At 46.9% G+C, this 23804-nt stretch overlaps 1 protein-coding gene across 13 annotated transcripts in view; it reads right to left on the bottom strand.

The window, feature by feature from the left end:
• Positions 1-23804, bottom strand: part of SH3GL3 (SH3 domain containing GRB2 like 3, endophilin A3) — a 131390-nt gene that overhangs the window by 23951 nt on the left and 83635 nt on the right. For 9 of the 13 annotated variants that reach the window (XM_042940849.1, XM_042940848.1, XM_042940854.1 and 6 more), the window contains 6 exons: positions 20076-20148; positions 17251-17394; positions 13315-13448; positions 9527-9721; positions 2928-3031; positions 1670-1779 (listed from right to left, as the gene is read on the bottom strand). In XM_042940849.1, the coding sequence (XP_042796783.1) occupies positions 1670-1779; positions 2928-3031; positions 9527-9721; positions 13315-13448; positions 17251-17394; positions 20076-20148 (760 nt within the window). Of the gene's footprint in view, positions 1-1669; positions 1780-2927; positions 3032-9526; positions 9722-13314; positions 13449-17250; positions 17395-20075; positions 20149-23804 lie in introns of those variants that run through there. The other 4 variants (XM_042940851.1, XM_042940860.1, XM_042940857.1 and 1 more) reach the window with 4 other exon arrangements.

Genomic DNA, 23804 nt, shown 5'->3' on the forward strand with positions numbered 1-23804 from the left:
AACTTTGGGGAAAAAGCACAGAAGAACATCTTTAGGATCTTGGGCTAGTCAAAGGATTCTTAAGACTTCACACCAAAAGCATGATCCTAAAAGGAAGAAATGAGAAATTGGACTGCACCAAAATTAAAAACTTTTGATCTATCAAAAACCCTATTAAGAGAATAAAAGGCTACAGAGTGAAAGAAAATATTTTCAAACCACGTATTTGTCAAAGGACTTGTGTTTACAATATATAAAGAACTCTAAAAACACAACTCTGGGGCACCTGGCCCCAGTAGGAATAGCATGTGACTCTTGATCTTGGGGTCGCGAGTTTGAGGCCCAGGTTGGGCACAGAGATCACTTAAATAAAACTAAAAAACGAGAACGCAAAACACAAAAAACAAAAAACAAAACACACACACACATACACAACAACAAACTGCAGAAAAAAAACTATCAATATCCCCATATGTAAGGAATTCTTATGAATAATAAGACAAAGTAAATGACCTAAAAGAAAAAACAAATAAATTACACGAACAGACAATTCAGACATGAGAAAATACAAATGGCAAACGAAAATATAGAAAGGAAGAAAATGTTCAACTTCCCTATTTACGACAAGGAAGAGAGAATACAATTTTTTACCCATGAATGCTTGGCAAGAATGGAAGTCGAATGATGTGGGTGTGGGGCAACAGGCATTACTACGTCAAAAGCACTGTGCCCATTCTGAAAGGTAATTTGGCAATAGCTACTATCACTTCTAATTTACATTCTCTCTAACTCAGGATTCCACTTGCAAGAAAGACTTGCCATGAGCACATGGAGGCAGATGAAAGTATACTGTTTTTAGCAAATAATTGGAAACAACCTTAGCGTCCACTAATAGGGAAATGGTAACATATAACAGAAAACTATGAAGCCATTAAAAAATTGTGGGACAGAGATAGATCTATGCGCATGACACGGAAATAACTCCAAGAGATAGCGATGCATTTACAAAAGCAAGATGCAGAAGAATACACCTAGTAAGATCTTGTATTTGAGAAACAGAAAATAATCTAAAACTGTGCGTATATAGTGCGGGTGTATGCGTATACGCGCACATAAACAGGACAGTGCTCATACCAAATTGTTAACAGCAGCTACATCTAGGGAAGGGACAGGGATGGAGGGGGTGACCAAAAGACCTCCAGCATGACTTACACCACCTGAATGTTGTTTTTCTCTGTTGGATCCTTTCAGCCAAGAATATATATGTGTCATTTGTCTAATTAAAAAATAATGATGCAGCACTTAAGACAGTGCCTAGCTTACAGTAGGAACTCAACAAATGTTCACACTTTTCTAAAAACTAGGGAAATATTTTGAAAGAGTTAAAAATGTAAAGACAGAGGACAATGTAGCACGAAGGTTCCACGGCCAAGGTTTTAACGTATTAGAAGGCAGTAAGTGATGGAATTCTTCCTGGTGCTGGTTTTCGAAACTTGACAGAAGTATCCAAAACCAGGAAGCAGGAAAAGGGGCACTAATGGGGTGGGAAAGGGGATTCACCCAACACCCAAAGAAAAAAAGTCAGGGTCAAATACAGGGTCACACCAAATACAGCAACAAGCAGTAAGCAAAAGCTTCGGGCAACACCTCCTTGAAGAGCACACTTAGCAACACACAATGGTCATCTTACCTGTTGTCCTCGCTGACGAGGTGGTGGACACCCCATTGAGTTCACTAGGACTCCTCTTTATGGGCCGGGGCTTATACTCTCGTCTGGGAACGCTGGATGCGGCCGATATTCTGAAATATGCATTTTGAGACCGGTCAGACTTCCGAGGGAGAAGCCTGAGTCTCCAGACATACAGTTGCTCTGCCTTGAGGAGCCTACAGACTTGGGTGACGGGTGGCAGTCGTGACGGGGGTGGTTTTTACGCACTGATTCGTGAGTAGCTCAAAGTGATAGGTGTAGGTGCCCAGTGGAGTTTTTCAACTTTGTATCTGCAAGAGCGTGTCTCTCGTAAGAGTCTCTGAGGCATCGGTCAGGCGCCAGGGTTACACTGGACACTCCACAGCATTGGCTGCCTTTTCTCTCCTTCTGCTCATAGAGAGGATTATGCAAACACGCTCACGTGAGCGCTGCGTGCACACCCCGCCTACCGAATTGGAGGCTTCAGAGACCAGCCCCACCCTGTGTCTTCCCTCTAGAATTCTGGCACTGATTTAAGCAAACATCCCTCCCAGTTCTCCCATTATCATAATCTCATACAAAAACGATATTCTGTTACAAAACCCGGTCAAGAAAAAGGGTAGATTTGTTAACCCATTACTTTAATTAATAGGGTCACTGGGCACACGACATATGATACTATTAATTTTCAGAGAAGTATAGAACACAGCATCATTAAAGGCTAAAAGAAACAGCAGTCTTTCTTTGATCATTAGAAGGTTATTTTGGACTCTTTCAACGCCTCTAAGAGTCAGTAGTATGAACTTGGCCTCACATCTGTACTGGTGAGGTAAAAACACATCTTTTTACATATTTTCTGAGTATCGTGTCACACTTCTCCACATCCCTAGACGTTGGCAGGGAGGTATAAGCCATCGCCATCCCCAGCTTAAGTTCCCAAATCAGCCATGAAGCCAGGACGGTTCTGTAGGGTGAGCAACTGTGTCTGGGTGCCCTGAACACAGGTCACAGAAAAGGGCTTTAGAAACACGAAAAGGGAGAAAGCCTGCCAGACTGCTCTTCCCGGCTCTGTCCCATTGGCCGGAGCCCCGTAGTCTATTCTCTCAGTGCCATCCCACACCCAAGCGTGGAAGCCAGCTAAAGAAAATTCAAAACAGGATGGTGTGGTGGGAAGGAGCAGATGGAGGGACAGACAGAGGGATTGATTCTGACGGGGTCCAACCCTGCGGTCCGGGCTTGTAACGAACGCAAAGGTTCTCACCGCATCTGTAGCTTGCTCTGTAGCTCCTGCAGAATCTCTGTGGACTGTTTGTGATAGTCTAAAGCCGCCTCTATAAACACAGCCAACTGGCTGACTTGTTCTACCTGCAGCGAAAGCGCAAAATCATCCCAAAGCCTATGTAGTGTTCAGAGAGAAGGGAAACCAGCAACAGAGAGCCAGCTTTGCAGGGAAGCCCTGTGTCGTCCCCGGCTCCGGTCCATTTCATTGCATTTCATTTTTATCTCGGAGCCCCGCATAATAATCACCCAGGTCACGGTATAAAGCTATAGATTCTGGAAAACCATGTTCAAATTTATTTGTGATTAAAATTTGATTTAACTCGATAAAAGCTTGTTTTTTCCAATTAGATGATACTCCCAGGAGATTTTTGCGCTCTAATGTTCACGGATCTGAAAACAGAGAGATAAAGCTTTTCCAATTACAAGTGAGGCCAACATTTAGTAAATGAACTGCTTTCTTAGTGAAATGTCTCTACGGGCATTTTCTAGCTAAGTCAAATCAAGAAACTAAGTAAATGAAACTGTTCTCACGTAAGAGGCGAAATGAGCGACAGAGTGTGCACCAGGGCAAAGGCTTGCCTGCTCCCTAGATGGTTTTTTTTTTTTTTTTTTTTTTTTGCCGTCAGCACAAAATCATCGCCCTGAAACACACAGCAAGAAGGAATGAACCATACAGCCTCTGGCATCTCTCGTTCCCATGAATCACGACATTCATGAAGTTAGTGACCAAAATACAGTGGATGTCAAAAAAACGAAGTCACGTAAGAAAGCCCAGAAGACCTGGGGAAGCATGAATCGAGGAAGAGACTTCTCCTGTGGGGCCTGGGAGCTTCCCTGCTTCCCCAACGTGCCCGAGCAGCTGCTATGCAAAAGCAGGGTCCCTTAGGCTGATGTCGGCCAGCCTCAGAGGCAGGACCTCTGGGTTGAGGTGACGAGGACCCCAGCACGAGTCCCAGGAACTCCAGAGAAGGACACACACCGAAATCAATCCCCCTCTTCCAAAGATTCCCCGAAGCCTAATGTATCACCTCCATGTCCTAAGTAGCTCTGGGGCAAAGTCTGCCCTGCTCATTCACCCCTACATACTCACCCCATAAAACCAGCCATGGATTCATTCACCTTCAAAGACCCCAGCTGCTCCCATCTGTCGTTCCAGACCATGCTTCAGCTGCCTATTCATTCTCTTTCCTCACCCGCGCCCAGCATTTTAAACATGGGTTCAAATGCACACTTGAGCCACCCGTTCCGCGTGTGCCCCACTGTGATCAGCATCCAAACGAGGAAACCCGGCTGCGTTACGCTGACCATACCACGCCCTGTGACTAGAAAAGCAACAAGCCAGGCCTTAAATTTCCCCAAACCCAAAAAACAAAACGAAGACAGCCGGGCCCCTACAAAATCCTACGGGTCTCTTAAGTTTCACCTCTTTGGCTTTGACGTTTAAACAAGCCCAATGCCTCGGTCTAACTCGACCACAGGAGAACGCGCGGCAGAAGGAACTCTCCTCCCGACGGTGGGAGAGCTGCGATCTGGGTCAAATCTGGGCCACACCTCCCCGTCTTCAGTAAAGTTAGTTTCTATTTTAATCCCCACTTTGAAATATGTTTGACGTTTCTCATTTTCAAAGGAACAGCGAAAGAGCTAAGTGAATATTCCTCGAAACATATCGGGGGGTGGGGGGTGGAGAGCAGGGAGGTGCAGACGGAAAGACTACCAGCTGTCCTGTCTGGCTGGCTAAAAGAGGTTGGGCGATCTAGAGGTGCCTTTGGAACTATTCATTCTCTGGCTGACTCCGGGAAGGGAGGGAACCCCAAGGCCCCTCAGAACCCGGGAGGGACCGCAGTGCGGTACGGCACCTGCTGCACACAACTCCTGCAGAGCTGGGACTCCGCTGCAAAGTCTCAGGCTGACAGTGAAGCCACGCGCTGTCACAAGGGGACCATCTGCCCCTTTATGCCAGAACAGGGAGGATTCCAGGCCATTAGCGGCAAGGTGTTTTGCAGGTGGCCTCTGCCTCCCATCCCCAGCTGGAATCAAACCCCAGGACAGGCAGAAACATGGCAGCGATGAAGCCAGGCCCTGCGAGGCCCTGTCCAGAAGGCAGAGCGTTTCTTCCACGGGCCACACCACTCCATCTGTTGACTCGGGGAAGGTCACTGGGATGAGAAAAGAGGTTTCATTCCGCTTCCGCTGAGACCAGTGCCACCCCTTTGCCGGCGCCACCTTGCGAGTAAGGTGTGACCTCATCCTGCGGAAGGGTTCGCACGACACACACAGGGGAGAACCGCCAGACAGCTGACTCCCGTCTCAGAGTCAACGGCCCTGGCCGTTCAGATGGGGGCACATGCGAGGCACCTGAGGCAGGAAACTCGACCAGACTTCCCAGTAAGCTGACAGTGAGGGAGGAAGAGGCCACACGAGCGACCAGGGGAACAGGAACAGAACCAGGAAGAGCTTGTGGTGGACAGGAAAATGGCCTTGAACTAGGGTCTTGAACTAGGGGATTAGCTGGATTATCTGGGTGGGCCCGGTGTCATCACAGGGTCCTAGAAGAAGAAGGCAGGAGGGTCACAGAAGGTGATCAGAGGAAGAGAGTAAGAGGTGTGAAGATGCCTCACAGTGGGCTTTGACGGAGAAGCAGGTGCCTCTGGCGGGTGGAAAAGGCAAAGACATGGCTGCTTCCCTTACACCCTCCAGGCAGAACTCAGCCCTGCCAATATCGTGACGTGAGGACTTCTGACCTCCCGTCTGGAAGACGATAGATCTGTGTTGTTTGAAGGCACACGTATGTGGTGATTTGTTACAAGAGGAAGAGGAAACTGCTACTTCTGAGCTGCTCTAGTCTCCTCTCAAAAGCTTTAAGCAAAACCTAGCAATGGAAATAGCCCTGGTCAGGGTCCCCTGTTCATGGGGCACAGGAGCCGTTGCCTTGAGACTTACAGGAACCCAACTCCGTGGGGAACGTGCCCGCGTGGCTGAGCCTGGGGACTTCACGGCTGACTCCACCCCACGCCGTGGTTCCTCGCTCTCTTCCCAGGGACGAGAGGCCGTGCATCGACTGGGTGTCGCCCGGGGGTGCACTCTACCTCAAAACCCTCTCTTTAGCTGCAAACCAGTGGCCAGTTATGAGCCAATGAGGCTGCTGGGGGTTCTGAGCCGTGGGGATGGAGGCAGAGTGTAGACGTCCCCATACTACTGCGCACCGGGAATACAGGGGTTCCCGGGCAGGGCGGGGCAGGGTGGTGGAAACCCGAATGGGCTCTGAGCCGCTGGCTGGCCAGTGGGCCAAGGGCAAAGGATTAGGGCTGAACCCAAAGGAAGAAGGGCTCAAAGGCTTACAGACTGTAATAAGGGCAGCTCTCTATCTTGGGGGGGGCGGGGGGGGGAGTATGGAAGCAGGGCTGTGAACTGTCCTCCTCAGAATCTTCAGAAGTCAGTTGCCAGGACTGGTCAGCAGCCAGGTAGGTGGGCCGAGAGGCACGTTCTGAGGGCCACAGCACGAGGAGAGATACTGGGCATGAGTAGGTAATGCCCTGCCCCCAGATCTCTGGAGTCTGCAGCGTGCTTGGCATGCCTGAATGAGGGAAAGGCATCTGTTCTGGAACGTGACAAGCCGTCCCCTTTCACGACCGAAATGGCACGTTTCCAAGGGAGGCCAACTTCGATAGGAATCGCTTTCATCAAAGTGACTTCTTGCTCTGTCGTCTCAAAGACCTCCACTCTTTCTGGATTCCTCGGAGAAGCTGAAGGAGTCTGATCACAAACAGATGCCCTTTCCAATGGGGCAAGAGCTTTATTCAGAGTTTCTGAGAAAGTCTGAGCAAGCCAATGACGGCGGGAGCCTACATAACAGCCTCTTCTACTTCTATTCCCCACTTCATATTTCCAAAGGGTGTCTTGCCTGCACTTGTTCACGTCGGGCCCGATACCTGTAGGTCGAAGCGACTCTCCAGGGGCAAACAGCTGAGCAGAAGTGAGACCAGAACCAGATTTCAGGTCGTCCACTCCTGGCTGGGTGCTTTCTTTCAGCGAGTCCGGAATTTCCTAATGCACCTTATGCCACATGGCACCCGTCCCTTGAAATGACAGCAATAACGATGATGCTGTGGACAAGCTCTGTGGCCAAACAAGTTGGAGAGACTTCCCAGAGTATCCTGCCTTAGCAAGCTCGTAGAGATTAATTTTTCACATTATCATACAAAGACTCTGAAAAGTCTGGTGACAAAGAAGGCTGCGAATTTTGTCTCCGCTATGGTCCGCCAAACTCATCTGACCACAGAGACGTTAACAGCACAACCCGCTACCTCCTACGGGACGAGCAGACACAGGTACGAGGGGTGAAGTGGCAAGGTTCGACGTGGGGTTGATGACCCGGAGAGAGCAGGAAGTCAGGGTCCTGAGGGCTGCAGACCCGCTGGGCCTGGCCTGGTTGTAGAGAGGGGCCAAGGACAGGGCCGAGAGCTCCACGTACGTACGCCTCCTCCCTCCATGCACCGGTTTCCCCGTCTTCCCCCACCAAGTCGCCCGCTGTTGATCCCCACACACAACCACCTCCGCATTAGCATGGCAGGCCCAAGGGCTGAACCGGGGAAGATTTTCCACGCCCCGTCTCATCAAAGGGACTGCCCAGACACACGGACACGGAAAAGGACAGGGCGGTCCCCTTCTGGGTCTGCCCGCTGGTGCCCCACGAACAGAAGGAAGGCAGCCTTCTGGGGCTCACACGGTCAGTAACTTGTGGGTTTCCTCAACTATAACCCCGGGAAGGGGAAAGGCAAAAGCAGGGGTGTCGTCACACAGGGGACGCCCCTAGGACCCCATACGCTCTACCGTGAGCGCTCAAGAAATGGCCCCCTTGCCACTGTCGGCATCGCCATCACCGGCCACCTCTTGGGCACTACCACCGCCACTCCCGCAAGAGTCAGCAACCAGAGCACCCGGCTCACCACCGCGGCTAAAGGCGGCCACGGGCAGGAGGGCAGAGAAGGGGAAGGAGCCCAGTCCCAAGGCGGCGGGACAGTCCCCAGCTGCCGAGAAGTTCGCTCTCCTCCCACTTCCGCGGCTGGTTTCCAGGAGCTCTTGTCAAAGGACAGGCCAGAAGGCGCAAGGCCATCCCCGAAATGAGCCAGCACAGCCCGTCGGTGGAGGTGTGGACCCAGCCCTGAGCTGAGGGTGCAGCACGTCTGACTCACGAGACTCAACTTCAGGGTTCAAATCCGCCACAAACAGGCACAGGACCGGAAGGGCAACGCTGGCGACGGCCTGGTAAGGATAACGTGCACCTGACATGCCGCACTTCAAACCCACTTTCTCAACACGTCGAAGAATCAAATACAGCAATCGGAGACAAAACCAAAATCGCCTGCTGCCTGGGGACAATCTCAAGAGGCAAGTTCTACTTTTAAGGGAAAATAAATAAACAAGGAAAACAGCCAACTGTGTAGACCTCTTCCTGCTTCCTGTAAGATGTAAGCACCCTGATAAAATGTTAAAAGGAGAAACATAATTGAGGGTGCTTTTCAGCACTCAGGTTTAATGGACGCGGGGATTTTCAAACTGTTATCTCCGCGACTAATGTCTTGCTAATACTGAACATACGAATCCGCCCCCGACGTCACCACGGCAAATAAAAAAGATGCTCCGTACGTTCTGTCTGACTTGACTCAAAAGCGCAAGACCTTGATGTACCTTTTGATAAACTACTGTAAGTAGAACATGGTTTTGCAGATAAATAAATCCTCTGACTTGTCTCCACGGGTTTGACAGTTCAGCAAAGGGGGCCCAAAGCTAAGGCTGGGCCAAAACGGCTCAGGGCATCAGCAAGGCCAGCGTCAGGGCAGGGTCGCCACACAGAAGCAGGTGGAAAAAGGCAGTGACGACAAACGCCCACGGACTCGTCAGTGAGGCAAAGAAGGGAGGCCTTCGGCCTTGATGGTGCCCAGGTGGGGATGGCCATGCCCCTCAGGGACGCCGAATCTAACTTCACTTGAACAAATAAAATAAAAGCTGGTGGTGGCAATTACAGCACAACAGGGTGCTGGCGTCTCTGAGGGATGTGTGTCCAGACCTTCATCATTCCCGAGTCCACAGGCACCGCTATGGTACAGCTGAACAACGCAGGTCACGCTTTTATATCCTGCGTGTTCGCGATGACAAGGCAGGGCACCGGAGAGCCTCTCCTCCTCACACACCTGCCTCACAGCGTGCTTCTCTCAGTCTGAGCAAAAGCGCACGTTACGCATGACGTGGGCCCCGCGTTCCACTGCAAAGTCACAATGCTATGGCCTCAAACACAAAGGCCGGTCTGCTATGCAAGTCCCCAAACCATCCCCCTCCCCGGGGCTACCTGGAGCAGGTCTCCGGAACAGTCCTGGCATAAACAGGCCTTCTTGAGATCTGAGGTCTGAGCTGGGACTTGCCAAATGTCTGAAGCTATTTCTGAGGCAGGACATAATGGTTACGGAAAATTCTGGAAGCTCTCGTAAACTAAGGCTCCAGAGCTTCTCAACATGTTGATCCTACTCATATGGTCAATGTTTTCATTCACATTAAAGTCTCCTGGTTGGTTTAAATACTTACATCATTTTCTAAAAAATTAAACATGCTTCTTTCAGCCAACTCCTTTGACTCTTCAAATTTTTCTACCGCTTGTCTGACTTCTTCGTCTGGTATCTTACCTACTCGCTTCTTTTTATAATCATAATCCAGGCGGCGGCCTTCCAGCTTTTTCAGGTGGTGCTGAACAAGACAAAAGAGTCTTTCAGAGAACTGTACCTTCAAAACACGGGGCAAAGAAACTTTTGTTATTTCCATGATCACAGCCACTGCTTTCGGGTGACCTAAATTCTAGGGGCAGGGACGCATCTTACACGTCTGTGTGTCCCCAGCATCCACTAGAGGCTACCCTTACTGATGGTCCTCAAGGCATGGGGGATGGTTAGACGGATGGACGGACGGACAGGTGGGTGGAGGAAAGGGTGGGTGAATGGATGCATGGATAAATGGATGGCAGAATGAATACCTATATGAACATAAAGACACAGTATCAGCACTCAGATTCCATTTCCCAAAGTTGTCTATAGGGCCCCTCACTTCAGTGCTCTAATAACACATCCAGATAATTTCCAGCCAATTAACTCTGCCAAAAACAAGCATGTTTCCTTTGGCACAACTGTCAAGTCCTTGCCAAAAAGGAGATTATAAAAGCACAAATTTCTAGTAACCCCTAGAATACTTAGGCGTCTCCCATAAAGTTCCCAAACAATAACAGAACAAGTTGAATAAATACCTCCAGTGAACATGTACACACTGAGAAACAGACACTCACAACCTCTGAAATGGTGAAATTTCTTAAAAAAAAAAAAAAAAAAGAAAAAGAAAAGAAAAAAAGAAAAAAAAAAGAATCTCTTTAACAAAATGTAACAACTGTAAATATCAGACGTGTGCATTCACGGAAGGGGCTGTCTTGTGTGGTAGTAAGTTCCCCCATCACAGTTTGTATTCCAGCAGAGGGATCCTATGTCAGAAATACTGTCGGCAGGACAGCTGTATGGGGCAAGGCATTATGCCTACAATCCTTGGAAAACAGGTATCTGACATCAAACGTACACACAAGAACAGGCCATCCCAGCGAAGTATGCGGGTAACATCACTTAGCATTTTAGTGAATGAAACACTGGTTCCACTTCCATAATGAAGAGGTGAAGAGAGCATATGGGATGAAAACCCAGAAGCATCTTTATTATATGGCTCTGGGCAGATCTGTTACTCCCTCTGTGCCTCCGTGTGTGGCTGTAAAACAGGGGTGATGGCTGCTGACGGGCCAAGAACTGAACCCACAAAACCCCTTACAGATAGAAGTCAGCCGTGTGTTAAATGGGCAGGTTCCCCACTCCTGAGGCCTGAGACGCAGCAGCACAGTCGAGACTATGAATGGCTTCTGAGGAGTAGACTCTTAACTCTCTATCGTTCTAGGATTTAAGTGTAGCTTTATAGCATTTCTGTATCAGATGGCAGCTGAGTAACAAGGAAGCCATTTAGAGTACTATTTTGCTGCGTGGGGAATGCCAACACTTAAGTACAGGTGGATTTTGCACACAAGTCTGCCCCACATTTGTGTCCACAGCCGGCTCTGAAGCAGGTCAAACGGAAGACCTACGTTGTGGGGCGGACTTGTGGTTTTCCTCAAGGACGACAGCACGAGAAGAAATGGTGTATTACGTCTTTCAACAAAGGGGGCGTTTGGTTTTAAGGTTCTGCGTTTGGAAAGGCTGTTCTGGTCCCCCCGGTCCCCAGGACGCCCCTCCTTCTCTAGAGTCATCTGTTCTTTAGTAATTTGGAAGCACGAATGCCATGCTGGACATCGTGGCCACAAAAGTGGACGAGGCAGGATCCTTACCCCTGAGGCGCTTAGTGCCATCACGCGGGGAGCGCAGGAGCCCCTGATTCTGTGAGGGGAGGGCAGGGGCTTCCCAAAGAGAAGAGCGTCTGAGATCCGAGAGGTGACGTGACTTAGCCAGGAGGGAAGGGGAGGGGAGGGGGAGAAAGGCCAGGAACAGAGGGACAGAACACAGCAAAACACCCCGGGGGGCTGCAGGTAACGGTGGGAAGGGGCCCAAAGGGCAGGAGAGGCCAGAGAATTGGGCCCCAGAGGGCAGGAGAGGCTGGAGTGGATCTTCAGTGTCCCTCCCTGCGGGCAGCTGCCGACAGTCTGCGTCTCAGGAAGCCTGCTCTGGGTGTGGTGCCGGGAGTCAAGGGCTGTTGTGTGGATGTGTCCAGATGTTAACTGAGAGGAGGTGATAGAAAGGGAGAGAATGGAGATTCAGGAGAGAGGACAATGGATGTGGCAACAGACTCCGGGGTCCAGTGGAGGACAGACCTCGGAGGTCAGGAAGGACACTGCTTTCCCTGACATGGATGGGACAGAGACCACGAGTAAGGGGCTGAGGGGGGCATTCTGGAGGGGGGGGGCAGCAGAATGTTCTTGGGAGTCCCTGAATGGTTGCTTTCGTTTTTCATTCAACCTTCCTGAATTCCAGGCATCCAGGACTCTCCGTTTGGGAAACCTAGAACAGGGCCCCAGCATCTGCCTTTCTAATGTGATGCTGATGCTGACGGTCCAGGGGCCACCCCATGAGATGCGCCGTGCCCAGAGAAAGGAGAGGGAGGAAAGCGGACAGGGCACCTGGGTGGCTCACTCGGTAAGGCGTCTGACTCGATTTCAGTTCAAGTCATGATCTCAGGGTTCGTGAGATCCAGCCTTGTGTTGGGCTCTGTGCTGACAGCACGGAGCCTGCTTGGGATTCTCTGTCTCTCCCTCTCTCTCTGCCCCTCATCCCCCCAACCCCCAAATAAACATTAGAAAGAAAGAAAGGAAGGAAGGAAGGAAGGAAGGAAGGAAGGAAGGAAGGAAGGAAGCCAAGGTTCAAATGACTTCCCAGCTGGCTTGGACTTGCATTCAGATCACTCTTGAAGATACCTGGGGGCAGGTCCTCGGGGCAGCTGGCTGCCCCGCCAGCGTGAAGTCAACACAGGCTGCCCCGCCAGAGTAGAAGTCCGGTGAGGCAGGAATCTCAACGCTGTTTGTGCACATATGCACAAACACCACTAAGCAAGAGGCACATGATCACCTACAGGTCCCCGAGAGCTCACATGTGCGCTCTGGAAGGCCACTTCTAACAGTTTTCCAAACATGAAATGTCAATTCCTGTTTATTGGTTTCCTTGAGAAGCAGTGCAAAATAATCAGTATTGGTGCTAAGTATCAAAAGATATGACTGACACAGTTGTGATTTTCATTATCAAAAATCCACTACAAAGTGATGGGATCATTTTGTTATATGAGAAGTGGCTGTGGAAATGTGTTCCTTCATCCTGGCTTCTAGCCGGCTTTAATAAGATAGAGAACAGGGGTGCCTGGGTGGCTCAGTAGGTTAAGCACCCGACTTCGGCTCAGGTCATGATCTCACTGTTCGTGGGTTCAAGCCCCACGTCGAGCTCTGTGCTGACAGCTTGGAGCCCGGAGCCTCTTTCAGATTTTGTGTCTCTCTCCCTCTCTGCATTTTCCCCATTCATGTGCTCTCTCTCTCTCTCTCTCTTCCTCTCTCTCTCTCTTCCTCTCTCTCTCTCTTCCTCTCTCTCTCAAAAATATATAAAAACCCTAAAAAATTAAAAAAAAAAAAAAGATACAGAATAAAAAGCTAAGAGGTCCCGGGTCTCTTTCCCAGTGAGCCAGGTAAATAGGAGTTATTCTTTTCACCACCCACAAGACGATGCTTTCACGGAATCCCTACAGAAACACTCTGATGGTTTTAAATAGGAACTTCACTTTAAGTAGCAACAGGTAGATTTAGAGCCCGGAAGACTTACCCCAATCTCTTTTAAATCTTTGTCTTGTAGTAACTGAAGTGGATCAATAAAAGTTTGCTTTACGTTAATGTCAAGAGAGTCTTTCACCTCAGCCATTAGCTTCATGGATTCACCGACTTCTATTAATGCACTACCTTGAATAGAAAATACAAATTAAAAAAGGGTCTTCAGCAGGGTACTCGAGGTTAGCGGTGATATTGACTTCATTCTTTCCCAAACGTTTGTGGAGGGCCATGGAAAAAAGCGAATCACCCTGAGACTGCTGAATCCTGACTCAGAGAAAAAAAAATTTTTTTTTTTCTGAACGTCTTATTTTCCGTATTTTCCTCTCTACGTTCTGTAGTCTGCGCTACAAAATAAAGGTAGGAGGCTCAGGCAGACCGAAGCATTTACCCTTTTGGCCACTAGATGGGGATAAAGCTCCTTTCTCAAACTGGTGACAGGCACACTCTGCTTTTTGAAGGTCTGTGTCGCACCCCATCAGTTTACCAGAGACCTACAATAACTAGTACCTGCTTTTGCTAACTGGAAGAAATCCAAAGAGGATTTCTGTTTTCACCAAAAAAGAAAAAAAAAAAAAAGGCGAAAATGAGAAAACATTCAGCCCCTGTTTTGCAGTGAGCCACTAGAGGCAGCATGGACCCCAAGTAGTGAGAATTGAACTGTGTACAGAACATTGGCATCAGCCCCCCGTCCCGGCAGCTTTGAACTGCGTCCGTGAGCATCTGCGCTTTGCCTCGATTTTATTCTGTGCACGCAGTAGTAAGATGTATCCTAAGGTATCAGAAAAGTGTAAGAGAGCCTATTTTGGGGGGCCTGGTCATGCTCAAAACATTTTCCACGTAAATTAACGGTAATTTCTTCTTTGCTTTACGCCACTTCGGTTTACAAAAGGCTTGGTGGCAATGCTCTGCTTTCGGAGAGCAGGGAAATCTGTAGTTTTGTGAACTGGCACCTAGGGTTCCTTAGAAGCTGGAGAACAAAATCGCTCTTTGTAAACCCTAAAAAGGATTCATTCATCAGGGCTAAGTGTCAGGCAATAAAGATTACAATAGAAATAAGGGAACAAAACCTCTTGTCAGCTTCTAGCTCCTAGATCTTGAGGTCAGTCCCCAGAGCCTTCAGATGGTTCCGAGGCTCCTTACCCTTTCTGATGTCAAAGAAAGCCTGGCCGTGTCACATGGGACAGCCTTTCAGCGGGATGGGCAAGGCCTGCTCTTGCGATGAGGCCCAAGCCAGCCGCGCTTGGCCTTGGGGGCTGTGACCGGCAGGTGTTGCTGGCCTGCACTCTGGTATCTCAGTGTCAGCTGACCCGCAGTAATGTGCAAGCAGGAGTCCTGGTAGCGGAGCAGAACGAGAGGCCGTTTCTCTAAGAGGCATCTCTGGGACATGAGGCACCAAAGCAAACTATTTTTCCTGTTTTGGAGTTTTCCAAATTGACCTCGTGAAAATGTAGTTTGGGGTCTCTCAACTCCCAGGCTAGAAAAAGACCTTAGGGGCCAGCCCAAGAATTCGCATTTCTAGCAAATTCTGACCTTAAAGTTGTCACACCTACTGGTCCAGCCATGCATAGTTTATTCACCTGTAAAACAGCAATAGCAATGAAGCCTCACCTCCCCCCCTTTTTTTTTTTTTTTTTTTTTTTTTAAGAAATGAACTAGAAAACTGTAAGTGGAAATTTAGTTACACTAAATTACCACTGGTCAGAACTCCACTGGTAGCTTCATCCCTAAGTTTCCTTAACTCCCTCTTCATTGTTAGGTTCTAAATCATCCCAAGGTAAAGAGGAGACATCCCTTCCTAGCCTGGGGACTCTTTCCTGCCCAACTGGTTAGAAACGGAGGGTACTGTTTCTGATCCTCGGCCACCACTGCCCAAGCCACAGAGTGTCGAATTTGGCTTTGACAGAAACATTTCCGTGTATTGTTTATAATAAGATAACCAAGGAAGATTTTAGTTAAGCATATCGAAATATACGTTTAAACTACAATTCTTAAAATACAACACTGGAGCAAAGCAAGGTACAGACCAAGAAAACAGGAGAAAAAAAAAAAAAAAGACCGGAAACAAACTTAAAATATAAAAATTTAGTCTGTAACAAAACGTTTCTCTCCAGAGGGGAAAGGCTGAACTTTTCAATGGAGTATTAGGACAACCAGCTACTTACTTGGGAGAAAACAAAATTAGGACCCTACTGCACAGCATCTGCCCGTTAAAATCAGGAGCTTGGAAATTTAAAGGGAAGAAAAGGAAACATGTTTCGAAAGAAAAGTATGAATAAACATACTTTTATGGGTGGGGTGGAAAAGTTTTGCTAAACAAAGCAACAGAGCCATAGACCATGAAGGAAGAGTTAGGAGTCCCACTATATGAAAACCAAAAGATCCTCCGTTTCAGTGGCCTCCGTCCACAAGGTCAGAAGGCGAATGCCTACGTGGGGCGTAACTTCATTAACATATAAGGCAGACCAAGAGCAAATGTCCTAACCGTGGAAAGAGCTCGTCAACCAGTAAGGGGGGGGGGGGGGGGGGGATGAACGTATTAATGAAAAAATAGGCAAAAGATACAAGTACACATTTCACAAAAATGATGACAAACAGGAAAGAAATCTACCTTACACATAATCCAAAAGGTGAAGTTAACACAGCACTAAGAGATCAATTTTATATGCTATGTATCAAAGTACCTGTGATTCAGAAGTAAGCTAAAAAAGTAATTCCCACAATCAATAACTGTGCTGGGAAACATACTCTCACATACTCCTGGCAAGAGTATCAAACTGGCACACCCCTTCTGGAGGGTCCTTTGGGAATATGGTTCAAAAATCTGAAAAAACACGCATATTCTCAACCCAACAATTTCACTACCAGGGATTTCAATCCACGAACATAATCTTGGATATCCCTAAAGATTATGAAAATGGTTTTATAAACGCTATGTAAAATTTTTTCACGTACAGAAAAAAGTATCTAAATATCCAATAACTAGGGTTGACTGAACAAAGTCTGCCATGACACACGGGTTATTATACAGCCGTTAAAAACAGTATCATAGAAGATTAATCATTTTATGACATGGATCTTGAGTCAGTCGATAGAAATAAGCAAGTTACAAAAGGGTATAAAGGTAGAGATACCATAACTCCATTTTAATTTTGTAAAGGTGTACGTGACTATGGATGAGAATAAACCTTGTGAAGGTGTACGTGACTAGGGATGAGAATACACAAAGGGCTGTGAAGGTGTACGTGACTAGGGATGAGAATAAACGTTGTGAAGGTGTACGTGACTAGGGATGAGAATACACAAAGGGCTGTGAAGGTGTACGTGACTAGGGATGAGAATACACAAAAGGTCCATCACCAGATACGTGACTGTGGGTGATGTCAGCACTTCCTTTCTTGTATTTCACTAGCTTATATTTTCTAAGCCTTCTGCAACGAACGTGTATTACTTGGGTGATATAAAAATAATAATAATAAAGCTTGTTAACATGAAGGTACTGTGGGGTGCTTGGGTGGCTCAGTCAGTTGAGTGTCCGACTCTTGATTTCAGCTTGGATCATGATCTCATGCTTCGTGGGTTCAAGCCCCACATCGGGCTCTCTGCTGTCAACACAGAGCCTGCTTGGGTTTCCCTTTCTCTCTCTCCTCTCTCTGCCCTTCCCCCTTCTCTGCCCCCCCCACCCCGGACAAAGTGCTCCCAGGTGATCTGTGAACAGTCACGAAGGTGCGGCCTCCCCCCTTTGCCTCTCCCCCTCCCCCCCAACACACAAAGTGCTCCCAGGCAATCTTCGAACAGTCACCCAAGGTGGAGCCTCCCCACTCCTCTCTTTGTCCCTCCCCCCCTTCCCTCCCCCCTTCCCTCCCCCTTCATTCACACACACACTCACACACACACTCATACAAAGCGCTCCAGGCGATCTGCAAACACTCACCGAAGGTGGAGCCTTCCCCGAGCTCCCTCCCGTACTTTAGCATACAGTCGCCCAGCAAGCCTTCCGTCTGCGGGTACCCGGTGGTTTTCACCTGTCCTCGGATCTTCGACACAGTGTTCAGCATCCCTAGCTTAGCTCTGTATGCTTAAAAACATTGTCATTTGTAATTCCTTAAAATGACAAGGCGGAGCGACAGGTACATGGCATTTAACAAATGATGGCAAAACTGAGGTCACCCCGGTGGGCAAGACGTGGGACACCTGGAGCATGTGAAAGGGACTGTGTGACCTATTTCACGTCTCACGTGATTTTCCCGATTCTTTTTCCAAGTGCCCGGGCGGTGGGGGGAAGAGGGGGTTGCTAAGCAAGGGAAAATGGAAACGACGCACACGCCGTTGACTCCGGACATCAGAAGTGTCCCCGCTGCACAGGGACACATGAGTAGGGCCTGCAACACGCACGCCCAGAGCCAGATGCCAGTACCGGGGAGGCGATCCTTCCCGGGGACCAACGGAACACCAAGGACGGCATCGCTGAGGTGGATGTTTCAAACCACCAAAAGGCCCCTGTCACCCTCCCGGTCCCAACAATTTATTCGGAGTGATTATATTCAATATCCTGATGAAGGGCTTTGGCGCACTCCTGTTGAGGAAGCAGAGCCAACGGGAGGAGACGAACTCCTGCTGAGTGAACAGGAGTCTGTGTTGATGCTCCTCGGTGCAGGTCGGGGCCCCTGCCCCGAGGGAAAGGACGGGCGGCCACTGCTTCTCCACTTCTCTTCCCCGACTCAGGCCATCAGTGCTTACTGATCCCGGCTCTGTGTGGCGCACAGTGCTAACCCCTCCGGCTCCAGAGGGACCCAGGACAGCGGCTGCCCTACAGGAGCACAGAGCTAGTCGCTGCGGGACAGAATATAGGAGATGCACCGGGCAAATAAAGCATGGTGTGACCATAACAATATGCTGACTACAGGTGGCAAGATGTGCCTACAAAGTGCAGATATCACGTCAACGGTATAGAAGGTGGGATGTTTATGGTACAGAACCAACAGATAAAGAGGAGGCCAGTCTGACCTAAGCTGCAATTAAAACAGGATGAATCGGGGGGCGCCTGGGGGGGGGGGGGGCTGACTTCGGCTCAGGTCATGACCTCACGGTGCATGAGTCCAAGTCCGACATCAGGGAAGCCCGAGCCTGCTTTCAGTGAACCTCGCTTCTCTCTCTCTTCCTCTCTCTGCCCCTCACTCACTTGTGCCCCCCCCAAAACAAACCAAAACCAAACCAGGATGAATCAGGAGAGACCTATGGGAAAATATGACTATGAACTGAATACCAAGCTAAGAAGCTGGGCTTTTATTCCCCGGGCTAGAGAGCGAATCACATACCAGCTTGTGGCGTCTGTGATAACTCCAGGAAGTAAAGAGGGACGCTTTCATTTTCTTTTACTTTAATAATCACACTTGTTTTCATGTGTTCTAGGCCAGTGCCTCTCAAGCTCTTAAGGTGCATACAAACCACCCGAGGATCCTGTTAAAACGCCAAGTCTGGTTCAGTCTGTTTGGGATGAGCTCAAGGCTCTGCGTTTCCCAGTCTCTCGGGTGAGGCTGAGGCTGCTAGTTCGCGGACCACACTTTGAGGAGCAAGGCTTCAGACGCTTCTGGTGCCAGCCTGTTTGAATCTTGCCTGCCTCAGCTTCAAAGCAGTTTTCTTTCTGGTCCCTGTGCTCCAATAGCCACACGCACGCGTGGCTCTTCCTTCCCACTGCCAGGGTGGGGACTGGGAGGTGGCAGGCATGTGGCTGACATCCACTAAACTGGCAACAGCCAGAGGCCTCTGTCCTTGCTGGCCAACCCCGCTCCTACCCCATTCCAACGTCAGCTCTTTGAGGATGGGATCTGGGTCCCAGAAACCGGGAAAGCCCCTCTGCCAAGAGGAAGCCCTCGCTAAATCTGTGATTTATCGGGAAAAGGAACTTACATAGCTCATCTCAGACACTGAGGAGGCCAGAGAAGAGAGGCAGGAGTGCGGCCCTTGAAATTACAAACCTCTACACAGTTCCAAAGAATCCTATACCCGCCAACCTCCCTGGACGCAGTTTTTATAAAATTTATGTTTTGAAATTGTTCCTGTCTAGATTTTCAGGTGGTTGGGTCTGTAGGGGAGTCCTAATGCCCAAGGGAGTCACAGCGACTCCCTGCAAATAATACGTTCCTAAAAAGGAAGGCAGTTTGGGAAATTTGCAGAATTCAAGGCTTGGGTGCCCTGCCCCCTGTTGGTTTCTGTCATTTACAACCCAGGAAAAACCCATCAAGGGATGCTGCTTCACAACCACGGAATTAAGAACCTTCTGTCGAGAAGCTGATGCAACAAGGGACCTTTTCATGCTGCTTTTCCTGCCTCATTTCTTTAGCATCTGAGCTACAAAGTGAAATTACAATTTCAATTATACCTTTACAGCAGGATGACAGAATTTTTTTCTAAAAGAGGAGAGGCCTGAATAAGAAAACATACCAAACATTCAGTGGGTCTCTGAGGCATCTCCTAAAATGTGTCTTTATTGAGCAGCGCCTTGCTGCTAAGACCAAGTCTCTATCCACAGGATGTCACCATAGACCACGGGATTATCTGCTCTGTTTCTCATCAGCTAGGACTCCCTGAAACTACCTTCGGTCGCTGGCAGCTTGACTTTAAAAAACTGAAATTCATTATTTGGACACAGAAAACACTGTTTCTAAGTTACGTCAGCCATATGCCAAGCAAACATGGGTTGTTAGTCTATGACAGTGAATGAACAATAGACTATGTCGAGACATTTTCTAACTTTACCTGGATTTGGCTGAAGATACTCTGTGGCTTTCGAAAGAATTTCTGCAACAGCTTTATTGGTAACATCTATTTTCTTTAAAAAAAAACAACAACACACACACACACAAACATAAAAATGTTGGTAAATGACAAACAACGAATTCACAGGAAAACAGAGGTAATATGCGTTAATTTAATATGTATAATACTATTAACAGATTTTAATCCAAATGAGTTTCAACATTTTGGGGGAGAAGCAGTATTTTTCTCACTATGATTTTGGGACAGCTCTTCCTCCCCATGATGTTGGAGAACATTCATTTCATTTTCTTTTTAACATACAATGAGCAGTCATGTATTATTTACAAAACTCAGACGACTTACTATGCTCCACTAGATTACTGGACATACCTGAAGGCCTCTCCAGCCAACACCAGGCATGTCTCAGCCCAACTTCCCTTATTTGCTGGGTGTACTTGAGTGCCTCTGTTTGTAAGGACTCCCTAATAGCAATTCACATTAGAAACTACGGCAGTAAATCAACAACGAAAGAATCATTCTCCCTAACACTACCACTCACAATAAACACCCAAGTGTCCTGTGGGCAGATGTTAATATCAAAGGTTTTCTATGTTGAGACTGAATCTTTCCCCCCACAAAACCATTTCTGGACACTGGCTACTGGTTAGCCCGACACCGAATGTGAGAATATACAATAAAGTTCAACAGGCATAAAGTTCAATAGCTTCATTTCATACCATCAACAGCCTGAAAGAAAATATAAAGGAAAAGGAGATCCCATTCATAAGAGCAACATAAAAATACACAACAATAAGGAATAAATATAAGGAGAAAATGTACAACATCTATCTGAAGAGCCATGTTCCTACATGGGAAAGTTTAACTGTGCAAAGATGTAAGTCCTCCCCCAAATCACACGTAAAATTAGTTAAAATCTTATGTTCCTTTTAATTTTTTCTTTTTTGGTTACAATTTGGCAAATTAATATTAAACTTAGGTTCACGCCTCATACTACAGACTGGATCACAAATACAGACCTAAAAACAGTCTACAAAGGCACTAAATTACACAGAAGAATATTCCGAAATACAGGGGTGGGAAGAATCTTCTAGGCACAACACAAAACCCAAAATTCTGACCCTATAAAATTAAAGACTGAACAGTGAATAGATGTAATAACACCAAGTTTGACAAAAGTGGCAAAATGAAACAGAAAGGAAACTGTATGAAGGACCCATGCTTAGCATCCATGATACTCAAAACTCCCATTTAAGAAAAAAAGCAGCACATAAAACAACCCAATTGGAAAGGACAAGAATATAAACTGGCAAGAAAACAAATGGGGAAAAATACAAGTTCAAACAGTTGACAAAATATCCAGAAAGACTGTAAATCAAAAAGGAGATACTTTCCACTCAACAGATTGACAAAAAAAATATTTTTTTATTAATCTGACCCAATATTAGGTGTCATACAGGTATGGAGGGATGGGCGCTTTCACACACACTGGGAGTGCAAAAACGGATCAAGGGACAAGAACCTATTAATGGGCAGACCTCCAGGGACCTAGCATCTGGAAACACACCAGCCAATTGCAATGACGTAAAAGGATGTCAGGCCATTCTATGTCTATTAAAAACTGAAACCAACTTGAATTATAAGCGATAAGAGACTGGCTGGGTAAACTGTGAGACATCCAAATAAAGGAATTCTCTTGAATCACAAGATAAAAAAAAAAAAAAAAGGGAAGCTCCATATCTACTGGGAAGATGCCCACAGCACACTGTCAAGGAAAGAAAGCAAGTTGTAGAGTGATTTATAATACAAGAAATTCGTTTTTGTAATTCAAAAATCTATGATCTGGTCAGGGTCAGAAGCTTCCAACCAAGTGAGCTCAACCAGCCTGAAATTGGATTTGTTCCCATTAGCCGAGCGCCTAAATTTGGGGCCCCAGGAAGGTTTAAAAAGACAGCACGTAAATGATGAAGAAATGAATCACACCTGTATCACTGATGCACACACACCAGCTGTGTGTACGTGCACTGGGCCTTGTAGCGAGTTTTGCAAGCTCTGAACTCTCTTCAGTGTGTTCGATTGTTTATGAAGATTTTTGAAATGTTTAAGAGAATATGATCACCCAAACGATTGTCTTATTACAGTCTCGAGAAATTTAAGTGCTCTGGAAAACGCTTTTCTAAATCTGATGTGACGTTGGGGCGAGTTCCATGCATTGCATTTGTGATTCTAATTTGCAATGTCTAAGGGAATTTGCTTAATTATGTAACTGGAGATAAATGTTTAAGGATTTAACCTGTTAAGCCTATGACTTAATGGAAACTAACACGAAGATTAACTGAAAATGATTTTTATGTTGAAGTTACTAAATTTATAAATAAGATTCGTAAGTCCAGCTTAAGCTTAAGAAAAACTAGGTTTTAGATTTATAACTTTCCACAGTTATAGAAATTCGACAGTAATTAAGTGTTCCTTTCAATGTATCCAACCCTCTTCAGACATGAAAAGGTACCAGGAAGCCAGGAGCCATCTCTGAAGGGTGACAGTGAGATCTGGGGCAGGGGTACTTTCTACTTCAGATCCTTCTCTCTTTGGGGGCAAAAAAAAAAAAAAAAAAAAAAAAAAAAAAAAAAAAAAAAAAGCCAAGGAACAAATGACCAAAAACTAACAGCCTGACGTGCCCATCCTGGAACAGCTTCTAGGACAGCCCAGCGATCAAAACTGCAAACAAACGCTTGAGAAAATAAAGAGGACACCCACTAACCACTTTGACAAACATGGGCAATCAAGACGAACACTGGAAAAATAATCCACATGGTTTAAAAAACGAATGAATGAATGAATGAGTGAATGAATGAATGAATGAATGAATGAATAGAAACTTCCCTCCCAGAATAACTGAGAATGTCGGGTGGGGGGGGGGGGGTCGTTCAAGCTGACAAAATGCCACGTGATGGCTTCTGCAAACCATCGTGACAAACAGGTGGGAGTACAGAGGTAAAAATTATTTTTGTGATGTCTACCTGGTGTGAAGGCATCTCTGTTGGCTGATTAAATCTGGAATTTCCTTCAAATGTTGGTGCCCCAAATCCTCTGCCACGGACTATCCCGGACCTCAGCCTCAGCTAGAGGGCTGCTAGCAATGCTGGTTTATTTTTAAATTTTTTTAAAAAGAATCCATAGCTGTCATTATCTCCTTCTTACTCCTTATGCAATGTGTTTGTGCTCCTTAGTCACACTTGGTAGAGGTGGCTTTTTGAAAACAAAACAGTGCCTGGTTTTGCCGTTATTGTTTCCTATTTTATTGATTTCTACAATTCTGTCCTTCCACCTAGAGTGATTTCATTTGCTGTTATTTTCCTAGCTTCCTGGCTTAAATGATTTATTCATTTCCTTCAAACATATTTTCTATTAAATGTACGTAAGATGTAGCCATATACCGCAGGTTCTAACATACAGAATTTGGTCTCTCATGACCAAATGAACTTTGATTTTACTTGTCATTTCCTCTTTCAACTAAGAATAATCACGTTTTTCAATTTCCAAACATCCAGAATTGGGAAAGTATACCTTCCTTGTAATGTTTTTTAGTTTTTCTGGAGCCTAATGTATGATTGACTATTTTAATTGTTCTAAATGGACTTAAAAAGAATATAGATTCTCAACTTGAGGTCTGTATCTATTTATAAACAAAGTTATTAATCATATTTTGTA

This window comes from Panthera leo, chromosome B3 (genome assembly GCF_018350215.1).
Source record: "Panthera leo isolate Ple1 chromosome B3, P.leo_Ple1_pat1.1, whole genome shotgun sequence".
In the NCBI taxonomy this organism is placed as follows: domain Eukaryota; kingdom Metazoa; phylum Chordata; class Mammalia; order Carnivora; family Felidae; genus Panthera; species Panthera leo.